The 17,500-nt window shown below is 37.0% G+C and overlaps 2 protein-coding genes across 6 annotated transcripts in view; one reads left to right on the top strand and one right to left on the bottom strand.

The window, feature by feature from the left end:
* LOC119597293 overlaps window positions 1–5,702 on the top strand; it is a 5,921-nt gene extending 219 nt beyond the window's left edge. The window contains exons 1-7 of one of the 4 annotated variants that reach the window (XM_037946845.1): window positions 8–141; window positions 2,814–2,907; window positions 3,101–3,188; window positions 3,648–3,955; window positions 4,193–4,457; window positions 4,672–4,798; window positions 5,284–5,702. In XM_037946845.1, coding sequence (XP_037802773.1) covers window positions 126–141; window positions 2,814–2,907; window positions 3,101–3,188; window positions 3,648–3,955; window positions 4,193–4,457; window positions 4,672–4,798; window positions 5,284–5,468 — 1,083 coding nt within the window. In that variant the 5' untranslated portion in view covers window positions 8–125 and the 3' untranslated portion in view covers window positions 5,469–5,702. The other 3 variants (XM_037946852.1, XM_037946858.1, XM_037946839.1) reach the window with 3 other exon arrangements.
* A 1,783-nt stretch (window positions 5,703–7,485) lies between these two features.
* LOC119597279 (V-type proton ATPase 116 kDa subunit a1-like) overlaps window positions 7,486–17,500 on the bottom strand; it is an 11,808-nt gene continuing 1,793 nt past the window's right edge. Inside the window, exons 2-17 of one of the 2 annotated variants that reach the window (XM_037946825.1) lie at window positions 17,404–17,500; window positions 16,959–17,135; window positions 16,712–16,840; window positions 12,699–12,775; window positions 12,393–12,519; window positions 12,068–12,244; window positions 11,615–11,827; window positions 11,271–11,421; window positions 10,792–10,931; window positions 10,127–10,372; window positions 9,867–9,976; window positions 9,478–9,685; window positions 9,084–9,272; window positions 8,767–8,979; window positions 8,331–8,452; window positions 7,486–8,157 (exon numbers count right to left, since the gene is read on the bottom strand). The exon at window positions 17,404–17,500 is cut by the window's right edge and continues 42 nt beyond it. In XM_037946825.1, the coding sequence (XP_037802753.1) occupies window positions 8,061–8,157; window positions 8,331–8,452; window positions 8,767–8,979; window positions 9,084–9,272; window positions 9,478–9,685; window positions 9,867–9,976; window positions 10,127–10,372; window positions 10,792–10,931; window positions 11,271–11,421; window positions 11,615–11,827; window positions 12,068–12,244; window positions 12,393–12,519; window positions 12,699–12,775; window positions 16,712–16,840; window positions 16,959–17,135; window positions 17,404–17,500 (2,473 nt within the window). In that variant the 3' untranslated portion in view covers window positions 7,486–8,060. Of the gene's footprint in view, window positions 8,158–8,330; window positions 8,453–8,766; window positions 8,980–9,083; window positions 9,273–9,477; window positions 9,686–9,866; window positions 9,977–10,126; window positions 10,373–10,791; window positions 10,932–11,270; window positions 11,422–11,614; window positions 11,828–12,067; window positions 12,245–12,392; window positions 12,520–12,698; window positions 12,809–16,711; window positions 16,841–16,958; window positions 17,136–17,403 lie in introns of both variants that reach the window. The other variant, XM_037946818.1, reaches the window with a different exon arrangement.

Here is a 17,500-nt window from a genome sequence, read left to right as displayed (position 1 = left end):
GAATCCGGCGGAGATGTCTTAGGGGGGGTCCGGCGTCTTCGCATGCGGCGTAGATGTCTAAGGGCCGATTTTCCCCGTCCGATTTCGAGCCATGAATGAACGCGGCGTGAATGAAACGGGCATGAATGAAGTGCGTGATTCGTGAGTACAACTGATGCGTAAATAAGGAGGTTGTGAAGATGTGGTTTCTTTTCTCTCTCTCTCTCTTTCTCTCTCTCTCTCTCTCTCTCTTTTTTTTTTTTTTTTTTTTTTTGGTATTTTTGTTTCTTCTCTGTCAGTTTTTTTCCCCCTCTAGTTTTGGTAATTGTCAGTCTTGTTATTATTGAGGATTTCTGTATTTTGATTTGATTATGAATTACAGACCTCTGTAGATGAGCCTAAGTGTTTAATTACAAGGATTCTTAACTAAATATTCATGGATGTAACACTTTTGCTCATTGACATATCTTAGACATTTGGATTTTCTCCACATATAAAAAAAGAAAAATAATTTTGGTTTTTAAACTGAGCAAAGACAGAACAGTTAAAAGGCTCCAGATATAGTGTATGATAAATTATTTCATTTTGCGTCGTTCATATGGAATTGTATTTCAGTCGTGATAAAAAAAATCATTAGTAAAGTATGGGCTCGATAAGAACATTTTGCAAATTGTATCTTGGACGTCGTTGCAAATCACGAAATTATCCGAGACAAATTTTTATATTTCAGTGGCAAGAACGAAGCATATTTAGTAACATTTTTATTATCCTACGGTATTCAAAAAACGCAAAGAGAAAATTTAAATGAACACAGAATACATGACATTGACCACATAGACTAAGGTCACCAATTTTTAAACCTTTTAATTTTTTTTTTTTCTACTTCTAGCCCTCGACCAAGATTTAGTAATTTCCAATCATCCTCCGTTAGTTAATTTTCCAGTTCAGTTATTACTAGAGACATATTATTAGTTACGAATAGGCATGGTGCTAATAACTATAGAACAAGAACGTTATAAGAAAAACTCAAAGGTTCGACAAACAAAGTCATATTATTCCACTGCCTACTGGTTACGAACCTGTGGTTTAGGATAATACAAAAATAGATGGCTGTCCGTAAAGCTGTGTTATTTGCACGATTTTAAAAATATGTTTTTTGTTACTTGATATCATTATGGTATAGTCACTGTCATAGATTCTGAATCAACCTCATACAGTGTGAAAGTTTGTCATCACCATTATCATTATCATATGGTTACTGATAGATAGAAAGCTATATATATTAATAAATACTCACATGGAGAAAGATTTTTATAAATGGTAACACGACATATAAAACCACACTAATAGGTATAAAAGGCAAAGGAAAAGTAAACTCACAGTCGCTTCTCAACGTCAGTGCGCTTTACTTCCGCAATGCCCAGCAGCCTCTATCGCTTATGTCCTGATAACATTGCTTAAAGGGTGCTGTTGTAGAATAATTTATCATCATTGTAGTCATCATCATCTCCATCTCCATCTTCATCTCCATCTCCATCTCCATCTCCATCTCCATCTCCATCTCCATCTCCATCTCCATCTCCATCTCCATCTCCATCTCCATCTCCATCTCCATCTCCACCTCCACCTCCACCTCCACCTCCACCACCACCATCATAATTATATATCATCAACATCATTACCATCATCATCGTTATCACCATCATCATAATTATTATTGATAATTGTCATCATTGTCATAAAATTTGAAAGCCAATAAAGACCCATGAATACAAGTTTTATCTTATATTAAACTTGATTGTTCTCTAATGATATGTAAGATTTAGTAATTTGGTTTAGGCCTGACAAGTTGTTGTTGTTTTTTGTTTTTGTTTTTAGCTCATATAGATATATAATTATTTTTTGTTCCGTAGTCTTTCTTTCATGATGGAGTTTAGTAAGGAATGGATATATGTGCTTAAAGAGATGAAACGCTCTCTCTCTCTCTCTCTTTCTTTCTCTTTCTCTCTTTCTCTCTCTTTGTCTTTTTTGCTCTTTGTCTTTCTCTGTCTCTCTCTCTTTCTTTCTCTCTCTCTTTCTTTCTCTCTCTTTTTTCTCTCTCTCTCTTTCTTTCTCTCTCTTTCTTTCCCTCTCTTTCTCTCTCTCTTTCTCTGTCTCTCTCTCTCTCTCTCTCTCTCTCTCTCTCTCTCTCTATATATATATATATATATATATATATATATATATATATATATATATATATATATATATATATCACTCTCTCTGTACTTAAAGAGATAAAACTCTCTCTCTCTCTTTCTCTCTCTCTCTCTTTCTCTCTCTCTCTTTCTTCTCTCCTCTCTCTCTTTCTTTCTCTCTCTCTCCTTTCTCTCTCTCTCTCTCTCTCCTCTTCTCCTCTCTCTCCTCTCTCTCTCCTCTCTCTCTTCCTCTCTCTTCTCTCTCTCTCTCTCTCTCTCTCTCTCTTTCTCTCTCTCTCTCTCTTTATCTCTCTCTTCTCTCTTTTCTCTCTCTCTCTCTTCCTCTATTTCTCTCTCTCTTCCTCTCTTTCTCTTCCTCTCTTTCTCTTCTTCTCTCCTTCTCTCCTCTTCTCCCCCTCTCCTCTCTCCTTTCTCCTCTCTATCTATATATCTATCTATCTATCTAACTCTAGCTCTAGCTCTAGCTATTTCTTTGTGTGTGTGTGTATGTGTGTGTTTGTCTGTCTGTCTGTATGTCTGTCTGTCTGTCTGTCTGTCTGTCTGTGTGTCTGCATGGTTGTATGTATATTTATTTATGTGTTTATCTGTAAATATAATTGATAGCTTGTAAATATTCCATTTCAAAAAAATTTTCAGGGTCAGATGAATCAACACGTGAATTTATCCAGCTGCGATACAAACTTCGGCACCTTTTTAATGGCCGAAAACATCAGTGCGAAAAGGCCTATAGGTCAGAGCCTCAAGTTAATTTATGTTTGGAATTCTCAAAATGAAATAAATAAATAAATGAATAAATAAGAAAAGAATAATGGAATTCTCCCCCCCCAAAAAAAAAAAAATATATAAAAAATGAGAATATTGAATTAATTATATTTATCAGTCATTCTATTTTTTTTCTTCTTCTTCTTGTTTTCTTCTTCCAGTCGTATTGTTGAGGAACTTGGGCTAACAAATATCATAACACCAACCCAGGCCAGGAAAAAATGGTCCAATTTACTTCAGAAATATATGGTAAGTATGTATATCCTGTGTTTTATATCCGCTGTATTTTAGGTCAGCGTTTCTTAATTTTTTTTTGAGTCATGGGCCCCGTTAAGAACCTGATGAAGGATATGGACTCCTTCCCTGAAGATGTTGACTAAAGCAGAAATTTGCATGCTGTGTTACTTTGTTTATTGAGATTTGATTGTCTCATATGAGATATACAAAGTTTTATTAGACTCCAAAGTGCATAATAAATAAATAAATTCATTTATTCATTCATTCATTTTAAAAAATAATAATAATAATTTAGATGTTAATTTTTATCTGATCCTCACAGACCCCCTGAAACCATCCATGGCCCCAGGTTTTGAAAAAAAAAAATAATTTTGTAGTAAATTTTTTTTTTACTTTTAATTTTGTAATAATTTTTGCATTGTTATAAGGATCACAGACATGAAATTCACACTTCACGAACACCTTTTGCAGGACATTAAGGGAGGCTACTCCACAGCCAATGCAGACTGGCCATACTTCCAAATACTAGACCAAATTGTTCCTCTTATGAGGAAAGAGAAGATCGAGAAAGTTCCGCCGGCGTCTGTTGACCACAGCGACATTGAAGCAGCACAGGAGAGTCTGCAAAGCCCCTTAACCACCCCTGTTGTGGCTGCCAGAGACCCTCTTGGGGTGACGACTGTGGAATCGGTGATGGTGTCAGCCCAGCCATCAACTCCTACAGGGGACCAGTGCAAGACGGAGGCAGCGGATGGGGAGCCTCCAAGAAAGAGAGGAAGGTAAGACCTACCTTAGAGTATTTCTTAGATATTTGATGTTTATTGGTAGTATGAGTCTGAATGGCAGATCATCTCTTTGGTATGATATGGAAATCCTTTGAGGGTCTAAGATGGCATATTCACTGCGTAGGGTATATTTTAAGAGTCGCCTTTATCTGCTTCCATTTGTTCATTATTTTGATGCTAGACATTTTGACCAAGTCTGGTTCTTTACTATTTTCTTTGCTGTCGTGGTAGGAGTCGCCGCGCAGCCCAGCGAGCGAGGGACAGGTGGTGGGGCGCAGTGGAGGAAGATGACATGGGCTCCGACTCAACGAGCTCCGCAGTCAAAGGGGAAATCTCTGGCCTCCGAATGTCAAGCAAGTCATCTGGGAGCGAGAGCCTTGACCCTACGCAGATGGAAGTCCAGACTTTCCAGATGCTAGAATCTTGTTCTAATTCCCTAGCAGACATCAGAGAGACACTGAAGATGCATGCTGAACAACAGGAAAGCATCATGCAGGTTAGTGCATAATAAAATAAGTTTGCTACATTTTTCTTTTTTTCTTTCTTTTTCTTACATTCTTTCCTTTTCTTCCTATCTTATTTTCTTTCCTCCTTTCTTTCTTTCATTCTCTCTTTCTCTCTTTCTTTCCTTCATTCTTTCTTTCTCCATTTCTCTCCCCCACCATGTGTATGAATAAATATATACTAATTACCATCCTTTTACTCCATAGAGCTTACAGCAGACAGTAGTGAGTCAGGGGAACACCATCAAGGAGCTGCTGTCGACTATGACAAGCCAGAACGCAACGCTGATTGCCCTCATGACACAGCTGTCAACAGGTGCTGCCCCTCAGCTAGGTATTGATATTAATTCTTACTAAAGCATGTTGTGAAACTACATTATTTTGAGGAAATCTGTGTCGTACCGTAGATATTATGATTAGGTTATTAGGATTTTTATATTATAGAATGTATTAAGTTATATGATGTGCTTTTGTGAGAAGTAAACCAGATCCAGAGAACTCCATTGGGTTGAAGAGCATTGCAAATATACTAAAAATGTGGATAAGCCTAATGTTGCATTGAGTATTTATCAAGGAATTTATTTACCCACACTTAAAAAATAACCAAAGACAAGCTTTATAAAAAAATTCCACCAGTGTTCTTTTGTCTGAAGTAGCTGGAAACAACTTTTTTTTTTATCTTTTTAGTTAGTAACTGGAAGGAAATACTTTTTCTTTTCTTTTTCTTTCTTTCTCCTTCTTCAAAATCAACTTTATCCTAAAATTGTTGAAATCATCTTCCTTTTCCTACACTCCTCTCTCATTTTTCCTCAATCCCAGGCATAGCTAGTGGTAGCTTCAGCCAGCAGAAGCACCGAGAGACGCAGGCATCCCACCCTCACCAGCAGAACCAGCTCCTCTCGTCGCAACAGAATATCATCAGCGCACTTTCCCATGAGACTCAGGACTGCGAGACTTCCCTAGTTGAGAATTCTGAGTTGTCAGACGATATGACAGGCTTGTAGGGGTGGAAGATCACTTTCATGAGGAGTGTTATTGATTTTCCTTGCCTAATATTTAGGTGTATCATGTGCGTGATTACGTGATTACTCCAAGGTTTGTTGTTTGCATCTGGAGATTTGTTATGGAAATTCTTTGGTATTGTGTATGGGTGAAAGTGTGAACACTAATCAGTTCACACACCAAAATAGTGAGTAACAATGTACAAAACCTGATCTGAAATAAATGCTTTATTTTGTCCCCTTTTATGCCTTGATCCTTCATGTCGTTGATCTCTCTCTCTCTCTCTCTCTCTCTCTCTCTCTCTCTCTCTCTCTCTCTCTCTCTCTCTCTCTCTCTCTCTCTCTCTCTCTCTCTCTCTCTCTCTCTCTCTCTCTCGCAATGCCTTGAGGCATATTCTTCTCAAAAGAATGTATTTAACACCTTTCACACATTTCATATATTCCAGGAATTACAGATACACAATAGAGTAACACCTTAGATTGTCAAAATATATTTTCTTACAAAATAAGTACAGTTTCTTCCATTTTATGCAACCAGGAAACATCCATTACTAGCAAGAGCAGTATTTATATTTTTCTATTTATGGTTCAAGGGTCAATTTTATATGGAAGGACCACTCATATGATTAAGTACAGCCATGCAGATATTGATTCTTGAGAACTGAGGATTAAGAACTATGCGTTGATGCTGTAATGCTTTAGGTAGATAAGGATAGTTAGGCACCCCTTGGAAGAGAATTGCTGTTTATAAATGAAAATTCTTGCATGGAGGTCTACTATGCTTTCCAGCATATGAACTCGTTAGACGTTCCTCAAAATTGTATTCTATACATAAGCAAAACATCATAATATGTATAAGTACTTGTGTTCAGTGTGCCAGAGCCCAGGTAGAATTTCTGGAAGTTGATAATATTCCAGTCTATGGTTTTCATTCTCATTCTTTTCCAAAGGTTTGCTAACACCCCTGTCAACGGTATAAATCACAGGATCTATATTATGTGATCCATCTCTTGCCAGTTTAATTTTCCCTCTGGTAATTCAAGTAGATAGGATCTTTTGAAAATTATTTTCTCAATACAATGAAAAAAGCCAGAGCAGCCAGTAAATATACTCAAGAACCAAAATATAGTGACCAAACAAAAGGCAATAATCTTCAGTTTAGTATGCATTCATACTGATTTTAAGACTTTAAACTTTTGTTTCTCATAGCTCTCATAACATTTAAGAGTTTTAACTTTCACTACAGTCACTAACCTACCCTGGGCTTAACTCAATGCTGCCGGGAAAATGCCATTGAGAGAGAGAGAGAGAGAGAGAGAGAGAGAGAGAGAGAGAGAGAGAGTGGGGGGGGGGGGGTGAAATGTCTTGGCACATAGATGGTTCTGCTAGTGCTTAGCCACAAAGGAGTCAATTAGTAGACCTTGTGACCTTACCTGATTCAATCTTTCCTTGAATTTGCAGAAACTTTTTTTACTAATACTATCAAAATCAATGGTGTTGTTTTTATTATAGACATTATAATTACTATTTTGTCATTGACATTAGTATTGCAATGTAAGAGGACATAAAAGATTTTCGAAAATCAAGGAAAAGGGTAAACAGGAGAGACAAGTTGTACTCGTAATTGGCTCACTGGCAACTTAGTACAAGTGGAGTCATCTATGTGTAAAAACAAAGTAAACTCGAAGCAGGCATGGCAAGTACGTACATGCCATGCCATGGTTAGGGAATTAGTAGTCTTTTTTTTCTTCTTTATAAAAATAAAATGCAGATAGAGGAATTTCTTTTACTAATAACATAATTGCTAATCTGCAAGGAATTATTGAGAGAGGCAACATTTTATAACCTCAGAATTAGAGCAAATTCTACTGAGAAAAATCATGTAAAATTAATTACCCCTAATTGATTTAAGCTTCAAGCACAACGTCAGTCAACATTTTCACTGTTATCATATCATTCCTGCCTTTCAGTATTTGTTATCAATCACTTAACCAGAATTTTGTGGAAAAACAAAAGAAAACTAATTTAAGAATTTATTCATGTACAAATCCAAAACTTAATACCAATTACATAAAATAAGCCAACTTAGACCTGATTGATCACACTCTAGTCATCTGATTTCGCTTGCTGAATGTTCAGAGAGAGACTTAGTCTACACATAACCCAGACAGGAACCCAATACACACCAGAAAAGACGTTGAACCTCTACAGAGTGAACGGCAGAAGGTCAAAATCCCTTCTGGGTGACAAAACAACCATGTGACACAACTTTTAGTTAATTCTTTTTTATATCTCAACTGTGATTTATTGATCTCATTCTATAAATTAAAATAAAATCATCTATATTTGTTGTTGTTTAGAGGGACTACTTAAAAGCATATTTTGAGCTATAAAATTAAATATTTAAGGTTCTTTTCAATTTCTGACAGCTAATGCATATTTCTATTTCACTGTTGAATAACTGGAAAAGCTACATTATATAACATGAATCCCAACACTAACAACAATTATTTCATTACTATTTAACTGAATAAATAAAACCTCTTATATATTTTCTTTCATTTTCAAAATACTTTTGATTTAAAGCACATGGATTTATGCCTCCTCTTCATCTCCGCTGACGATGTGCTTAAAGGTGAGTGGAGTAAAGGCATAACCTTCTCCCTTATAAAACTTGGACTGGAATTCCACCCTGGCAAAGAAAAAAATTGACGTCATTCACTTTCATGAAATATAAATCTAGCACATTCCACATTACAACACATTCCCTCTCTTTAAACTAAAAAAGAGGTTATCTATGCATGTAAGTCTTCAAGATTCCATATAAGCTCTATGACAAAACTGAGAAAGACTTCTTGATATTACCAGTGAAGACGGAGTGTGTGGAGGAAAGCTGACAGGCCTTCCATCAACACAAGAATACTTATGGTGAGGGCCGCCCATGCAGCAAAGATTAGATACAGCATGATGCTACCCGTATAAGAACTCTGACAATGGAAAAAGAAAAGTTTGTTATTTCTAACAATTAATATCTAACTTAATTACCTCACATACTGTGGAAAATACACAAAAACATTCAAAAAGGCATATTCTCCCCTATTCATATTATAGTGTATAACCATTTTGGATGACCAAATTTTAGAATTTATCAGAACTAAATTAAATGACATTTCTCATAAATCTGACACTTGTCAGGAATGTAGTAAATCATGCGCTCTCAACTAATGTAAGAGTCAAGCAAGCTTCCTTTGAAAGATTCTAACATACCTCAAATGGGAGTCTCCTTAGCCTGGTTACTTACCTGTGAAAGACCAATTTTCATGACCATGTTCCACAACACCTCGGATAGCTGGGCGTGGGCCAGTGACAGAGCCCACAACCGGAGGTATGAGGCGGTGTGCGACACGGAGCCTAAAACAAACTCTATGGTGTGGATGGCTTGTTCGATAAACACCTCGCTGAATTCAAACTCTTCTTCCTCTTCTCCATGCCCGCTCGTGGTTGCTTCCCCGCCCTGAATATCATTTCATTGTTAGAAATAATATAGAACAAGTACAGCTAACAAAAAATATGTACAACAAAAATTTAACAATGTTAATCAAAAAGACAAACACTCACAAGCTCTCCATTCTGTGCGATAGCTTGCTGGTTATGGTGTATCCTCTTCTTATTGTGGAGGCTCTTCAGAATAAGCGGCTTTGGAAACAGCATAAGTGGCACGCAGATAATACACAAGATAAGCAAGATGAGCTGGAAAATGTACTGACCCTCGAACATAAACACCTTGCATGGAGTTGTTGGATCTTCCTGAAAGACACATGAGAAAAAAGGGTTAAAAAAGTAATCACCAACCACAGCTCCCTAATATACGTTCATAATATATGTTCAAAGAAGGAGAGGGAGAGGGAAAAGCATAGGATAAGGGAGAAGGACAGGGAGAGGGAGAGAAAGGAAGAGAAAGGGTGAGAAGGAGCAATGGAGAGATGTAGAAATCCTTGCATTTCCTACTCACTTTTTCCTTTTTCAGTAACACCATGTTGATGAAGGTAATAAGGACCGAAGGGGCACAGAAGGAGCCACGTTCCTCACTAAACTCCGGACCAGCACCGTACATTATCCACTTGATGAACACCATGACGCACAACCACCCAAACATGCCAACGAGGAAGATCATTTGTGGTATAAATTCGAAGATCAAGCTGATGTAATTCCTGAAGAACCTGTAAGTAAAATATAATAATAATAACAACAATAACAATACAACGCAACAGCACAAAACAAAGGAGGCCATATACTTAACAGCCTCATCATCAGATTCATATATAAATAAAGGATTATGACCTTTTGGTTGGTATTTGAAATCTGCCATAATAATTTGACATTAAAGCACAAATAACTTACGTGTGGTTATAGAGAGAAACTACAACACCAAAAATCATGTGAATCACACCAATGATGATTGAAATTTTCATTTTGTAGCTGTTTTGGAAGGCAATCTTGTTCACAGCAATCTGAAATGTGAAATGTTACTTTATTCAACAATTACAAAAATATCTCTCCCTTTGGTAAATCCACATACTCAAAAAAACATCACCCAGAGACCCACAAAACAACAATTACACCTCAAATCTGGGAAACGACCACCTAGAAACTCTACACACCTGCCACATGGGATCAAACCCAAAGGGATAGGGCTTGCCAGTGTACTCTTCGCGATAGGCCGGGTCCAATGTGAGCTCCTCCCAGTGTTCCAGGTTCTCAACGGTGGCATTGGGGTTGATGTGCCACGATGATCCGAAAATGTTGAAGGACTTGGAGAAGACGTCGTTGTATATAATGCCAGTGTAGATGGAGAAGCAGGACATGAGGAGGATGATGTAACGACCGCCAAAGAAGATGTTCCAGATCTAGGAGGAGGAATTTAAGGGTTATTTAACTAATGTGCTTATGTATATAAATCTATACAAATGTGGAGCTTTTTTTCAAGTAGTATCTTCAGAGTGAAAACTCTTAGAAGATAAAAAAAAAAAAATTTGCTTTCACTTCCTACATTATATATCTTACCAGTGGGTGTACCTTGAGGAAAATGTACCTAACACACCCCTGTACTGCAGCCAATGGTTTCTATGGCAACCTTTAAAACAAAGTGATAATCAGGAAGGGTAATATCACATAACCCACCTTAATCATTTTGTGTCTAACATTACTGAAGCCACCAAAGAAGGGTTAAACAACCATTTAATCTACTGAACTTTGTAATCCATGCATTCTCTAATCAAAGTTTTGCAAGAGATTAGTCAGTCTAGCGGGATTTTATGCCTCATACCTCGCCACTCATCTTCGCAGCAATCAGAGCCTTCTCCCTTATGACCATCCAGGCGGCAAAAGCCAACATCAGCAAGCCGTGTCCAGCATCACCAAACATCACCGCAAACAGGAATGGGAAGGTAGTGGTGGTGTAAAGTGCTACAAGGAAAAATGCAGGAAATTTATAAACACTATTTAGTATCACACTTCTTCCTTTCAGTGCCTCAGCTATCCCTCATAATTTTTAAACATCAGCTTCCAACAAATATTGAAATCTCCATTAAAATACCACAGAAATATGAGTATAGGAGAATAACAAAGAAAAGCTAAAAACACACACACACACACACACACACACACACACACACACACACACACACACACACACACACACACACACACACACACACACACACACACACACACACACACAAAATATCACAAACCTTGGAAAAAACACAAATTACATTAGAAGATGCATCAAACAGAACTTCTTACCTGGGTTCACCTCACGGTAAGTGGCCACACCATAGGCATCGATCAAGTTCTGGAAACCTGAAGTAAACTTGTTTGTACGATGGAAGGTCGGTGGCTTCAACTGAGTCTGCATGCGGTTCAGAATTGGTTGTACCGAGCTGCCAGACCTCTCCTAAGATTACATAAGGAAAAGAAAGAATATACATTATAGAGCTAATTCATCCATCCTTTTACTGCTATACATATTGATTAAAATGTGGCAATTCTTTTTTCTTTTTTTTTATACACCAGGAGTTTTTCTTGATATTTGGAGAATAAAACTCACACACAAAAACATAAAAAAATGAAAAGACCGCTTAACTCACTGTTCCTTTACGAAGAGCATCATTGATGACTCCAAGGTCAGAGGTGGGTATCCAGCACTCGGCAATCAGGCACTTGTTCGTCACATCCAAGTTCAGCATGTTGAGTGTATGGTAAATGGCCTTGATCTTGCGCACCTTGATGAACCACGTGCGTAAGTGCTTTGCTGCAGCAGCCAAGACACGGCGCCTGTGGTCTGTGGTCTGACTCAGAACCTACCGTTGAAAGAAATGTTTCTAGTTAGTTTTAATGCACTATCAGAGGGTTAATGCCTGCAATATAATGGAACTAATCATTAAGATAAAAATCTATGACTTATGTCCGTATTCTGCTCTAAACCAATAAGATTCTAGAACTAAGAACCTGGGCCCAAATCACAAAGCCAGTGCTTAGCTTAGGCCACTCATCAACCTGTCCAAGGCCTCTAGTCCTCAACGACCCCAAACCAAACCTACCGTTGTCAGGTCATCCAGACGCCCTTTGACACCCTGGGCCATCTCTTTCCTTTCAGCGCTGGCCTCGGGGCAAGGGTACATGGTGGCACGGCACCCCTCGCAGATCTTCTTGACCTTAGTCTTCAGCTGTTCGCCTTGGAAGAAGATGATGAAGACGGTCTTGAACACCTCCTCTCCCTGCCAGACATATGCAGTTTTTTTAGTGTGTGTTTTACTTTCCGTAAGAGGGACACGAATATGTCCTGATTGGAGTCTTAATTGGAATGTTGTCTTAAATCTACAGACTTTTACTCAGTAACAAAACTTTTCAGAAAATGTCACTTACTGTAATAGGATCTTCCAGGGGCTGCTGAATGTCAGCTCTGCGCACAAACACATTGCCTCTGCACACCCTCCACAGCATGCGCTCAAACATAGGCATACGTTCTCGCAGGGTCACACCGGCCACAAAGCTAGAAGCAAGTGAGAGTCAAAACAGAGGATTCGCCATCACCTACAAAAACCATCAATCAAAATCTAACAGAACATGAGGGCCTAATCTACAAACAATTCAAAAGAACATTATCTCAAGTATAGACATCTAACATAACCCAGTATTCCTTTTCCTCCGTGCACCGTCCATGCAACTTACCCAAGCTGGACGGGGCCCTTCCCCTCCTCAGCCGGCAGCAGGTTCTGGGTGATGCTGGTGCTGGGCTCCGAGTCACGCTGTTCAATGTTCATAGTAGACTGTACCTCGTGCTGTTCATCAGCCCAAGGTACACCACACACAGCAGAACATGTATCCACATCACACAGCACAACACAGCACAGCACATGTTCACATTGCATCACATACACACATTACACATCATGGCACAGTACATGTTCACCCTCACATATGCAGATCACAGCACATTCAAATCACCGAACATCACACATTACAGCAGATCCACATAACAGCACACATTATATACCCACACACAGACACAAACATAATTAAACACATTTAAATACCATACAAGCATAATTTATAAAAGTACAGATATTTTATAAAAAGGACCATTCATTATGCAAAAATTACAACACAAAACACCCCCAAAATTGTAATTAACAATAACATCAAAGTCAACATGTAATTGTAAACAAATATCATAAAATAAGAAGACCAAAAGATTAAATAACACAAGTTTAGATTAGTAAATATCAATGTATTGTTGACATTCCAAAATCAATATAATCAATATTCATGTTCATATTTTAATTTGAAAATTCAACAAATCAAAATTAGAACACATTTGTATGTATCCATAAATATCATATCCATACCATGAGATTCATTCACATTGACATCCACACACATTCAAATAATCATGCACATCCAAGGTACATCCACACATGCACACACACACATCCACAACCATACGAAGGAAAAAACAAAAAATGGATTAGTTATTAGTACAATCAGATTATATACATCCCTACCTATTAATTGCTTGTAGATATTAATCCCTCAATTTACCAATTTATGATAGGCAATATAAAATTAAAGAACCCTTGTTAACTATTAGTAATTGTATATCTATCACCTCTGGATCATACAAATGAAAGTCCACTAATCAAGCCCATTATATCAGTTTCCAATTAAACAGATTTGTACATGACTTGCAGACAGGGTCAACCTTCAACACTTCAACTGGTTCATCACCACCAATAACAATGTGCTTTATGGACTAAACATACATAGCTTTTAAAAGCAATAAAATAATCACTCTCTCTTTGAAGAGGCATAATGGGCTAGCTGCAGTGGACTTTAACTGTTGCCTCAAGGGAGTTAAATCAAGTCTTTTAAACAAAAAATATAACCTGTTATATTTCCTTCTAATAACCATTGGTTAAAATTGTTTATGAAACAACATATATATATATGTAAATAGGTCTACCTATAATATTACAAGCAGCTGTCCAATGCATGTTACAAATTAATATTTATCTTAATATCTATCTTCATACAAATATAATTAATACACATAAAACTAATATTCCCTTCAACCAAGGCTTGAATGTAAATTAGAAACAATCTTTTTGCTAAAAGACATGCTGCATGTACAATAATAATAAAAAAAGACACCTTAAAACTGCCACCACTCCTAAATAATTAAAAAGACCAACAACACTTCTTAAAAATTATGATTATAGTTATCATGATTATCATCACCTAAATATAACCACCTTATCTTTTGAGTTCAAAATACACCTTTGAAGGCCATGCTGAAAGAAACATTTCACCATCTGTTGATAAGAAATAAAGAGACTCTCCACTTCTACCTGGGGACATGCAATCACATCTTCCAAGTCTATATGATCAGTTAGCTCTCCAACTGTACATGTTGAAATCATTTCTTAACCCTTAGCCGCCAGGTGGCATGTACGTACTACATTCCAGGTGGTATGCATACCATGGTGTACCAATCCCGTTTTCTGGGGGCATGTGTGGTCATACCATGCATGCTAGGGTGACAACACAAGCCCCCAGCAGTGGGACCCAGGCCACAACCCAGGAGAGAAGGCTTGCGTATCGGGAAATCACCCGTTGGCATTGGGTTAAAAATTCTTTCAAACTCTACAGGTAAAACAATATCACTCTTGTTCATTTCTTCCTATGAAAACAAGTAAAATTTGAAGTCTAGCATACTGAACTGAAGTCACACAAAATGAATCCACATAAACTTTACCTTCTTGGAGAGTGAACTGCCATCACAGACAATATGATCAGGTGAACCGCACCTAATTAATAGTTAGTAGAAGCTCAAGAGATACCATCATGCGTAGAATCAGAATCAGAATCAGGACAGAATAAAACTTAGTAAGAAATAAAGCAACTATGGTTATTAAAAGTAACAATATAAGACAGAAAATTTGCCCACATCTCTGAGTTTCCGCAAGGGTTCAATTTTATCTTTGTCCATAAAATTATCTTCTGTTAACTTTACTCTATACACTGACATTTCAACATTTACAGATTCAATATTTTAACATTTAATAAAAAGACTTGTGTTAGAGTGTTGATATTATAACAACCCGTCCAATATTTATGACGAATTCACTTTTTCTATGAATCATCTATTAAAAGAAATATAATTATTATCAAGTCATTCGAAGGTCTGCCAAGAACACTAATCTGTTGTAGTAACAAAAACAAGCAAGAAAAATAAAATAAAAATGATTATTGAAATGATAATGATAACAAAACATCTCAGGAATCCCAAATGCTGAAATTCTTAGCAAGGCAAAGATTGCAATATCTCCAATAGACATGCAGAGAGAGGTACATGCCCCCCCCCCCCAAAAAAAAAAAACGGTTGAACTGAATAACATCTAACATTTCAGCTTTAAAAAGTTAAACATTTCAGATTGCATTTATTAACACACTAAATCAATTAAATTTTGCATCATTCTGGTAATGCCTTTCAACAGTGCAAGATAACCTCTGCATTAGAAAAAAAAGGGGATACTTCACTCACAATGTAAGAAATTTAGAATAAAAAGAAAGCAAAATACATAATTAGCATATAGGTGCAAAGTACATAATGACCATTGAAATTCTTACCTTGCAACTCACTACCTAACATTTGGTGGCTGTGAAAAAATCAATTAATAGCTGTAGTTATAAGATTCCATATTAATTTTTAAAATAAAAATAAATAAATATATAAATGATTAAATAAAATCTGATCTTATTATCGTTATACCTTATTATTACGTTACTATGTTCTATGCTTCCCATTTCCTGTATGAAGGATTTTTTCTCAGAATATCTTCCTTATTTGTCAATTTTTTTTCTTCAATAAGCTTTCTACTGAGGTACGTTCACAATTTTTTTTTTTTTTATCTGATATATATCCCAACAAATTTGAGGAAATGGTCATTTGCCTTCATAAAAAACAAGATAATATTTGCATATATCCACAATTCCCTTACTTAAACATGCATGTGAGAAAAAGATAATCATCCATAGCATCAAGTCACTGAATACTGCCCAATCACTGTTTACTCATCCAACACCTCACTTCATTGCATTCTTTCCAAATACCATTGCAAAGTTTTGCTTCAACTGTACAATTTTTTAGAAATACTTTTGCATATCATGCACAAGAAAGATCTTGCATTATCTGACCATCATACAATCAATTTGGGAAACTGCAGGCAACATACAACAGAAAGTACCAAGAAATTCACACAAGCATAAATCACATAGCCTCATCCGCAACAGAATACAAGCGAGCACTTCAGTATTTACATACAACACAAGAAGCTATATAAACTTAGTCCTAGTAAAGAAAGATGAATAGCAATGTATTTAATGCAATCTATAACTGACAGGAAATCATGTCTTATAAAATCAATCTCATAGAAGCACTGAGTCCTGAGTTAAAATACTAGCCGAAGACTCTTAAAAAATAGCTGTATTCAAGAACAGGAACTTCAGTTTTGAATCTTTCATGCAAATTCTTTTTTTTTTTTTTTTTTTTACAATAAATCAATCAGCTAAGAGAGAAATTCAAGCTCTGCCATGTCAAATAAGCATACTGTGAGAGAATGCCAGAAGAGAAGTTAAAAGAAAAAATACAAAGTGGCTCTGGCATTAGGGTTCGCAGCACCCACCTCGTCAAAGAAGAGCTGGGTGGTCATGAGGACATGCTTGAGCTCCGTCAGCTCCAAAGAGTTCTTCTTGAGCGTCTCGGCATTGGAGTTGACTTCCTTCATCTCATTTTCCAGCTTCTCAAATGTCGCCTGGGGAGAGAGTCCAAGAGTCAACCGGAACAGAGCAAGGTACAAAGAGAAACAACAACAACCATGATGAATATCGCACGAAATTTGGGCATCAAGAAAATGATCAGATCTGCATTACCTCCAGATCAATCATCTCCCTTGGCTGAGGTGCCTCAGGATTTTCGCCATTGTCCAGAATGGCAACTTTGTCCTTCTTCATCTCAGTCTCCAGATACCTCAATTTGCGCTCCATCTCATCACATCGGCGAACTTCATGCACAAACTTGCGTTGGAAGGCATTTACATCTGGATTAAGCTGAAATTATAATTAAAAAGATACTTAAGCATACTTAGAATAAATACAATCTTATACAATTAACCTTATCCAGCTGTAAAGTATTGATGAAAAACCCAGAATGATATTCATTACTCTCCTAATTTCTTCAGAAATAAAATCACACAAGAATACAATCAAATCATCAAATAATCGGCAAAAAGATCTACTAGATGTTGCTGATCTATATTTAGACACTCATAACATTAAAACAAACCGTAAATTGATGAACCCGAATTAAAAAACTTACATCCCTGAACTGCACCAGGCCAATCTCTCCCAGTTCTGAAACGCAGTTGTACGCAGCTTCACTGGAGAGGAAGAGCTGGCACAGGGTCATCTCCTCG

The sequence above is a fragment of the Penaeus monodon genome, chromosome 3, assembly GCF_015228065.2.
Source record: "Penaeus monodon isolate SGIC_2016 chromosome 3, NSTDA_Pmon_1, whole genome shotgun sequence".
Taxonomy (NCBI): domain Eukaryota; kingdom Metazoa; phylum Arthropoda; class Malacostraca; order Decapoda; family Penaeidae; genus Penaeus; species Penaeus monodon.
Note: the sequence above shows the minus strand (reverse complement) of the source record. Positions and strands in the feature narration are given on the sequence as shown.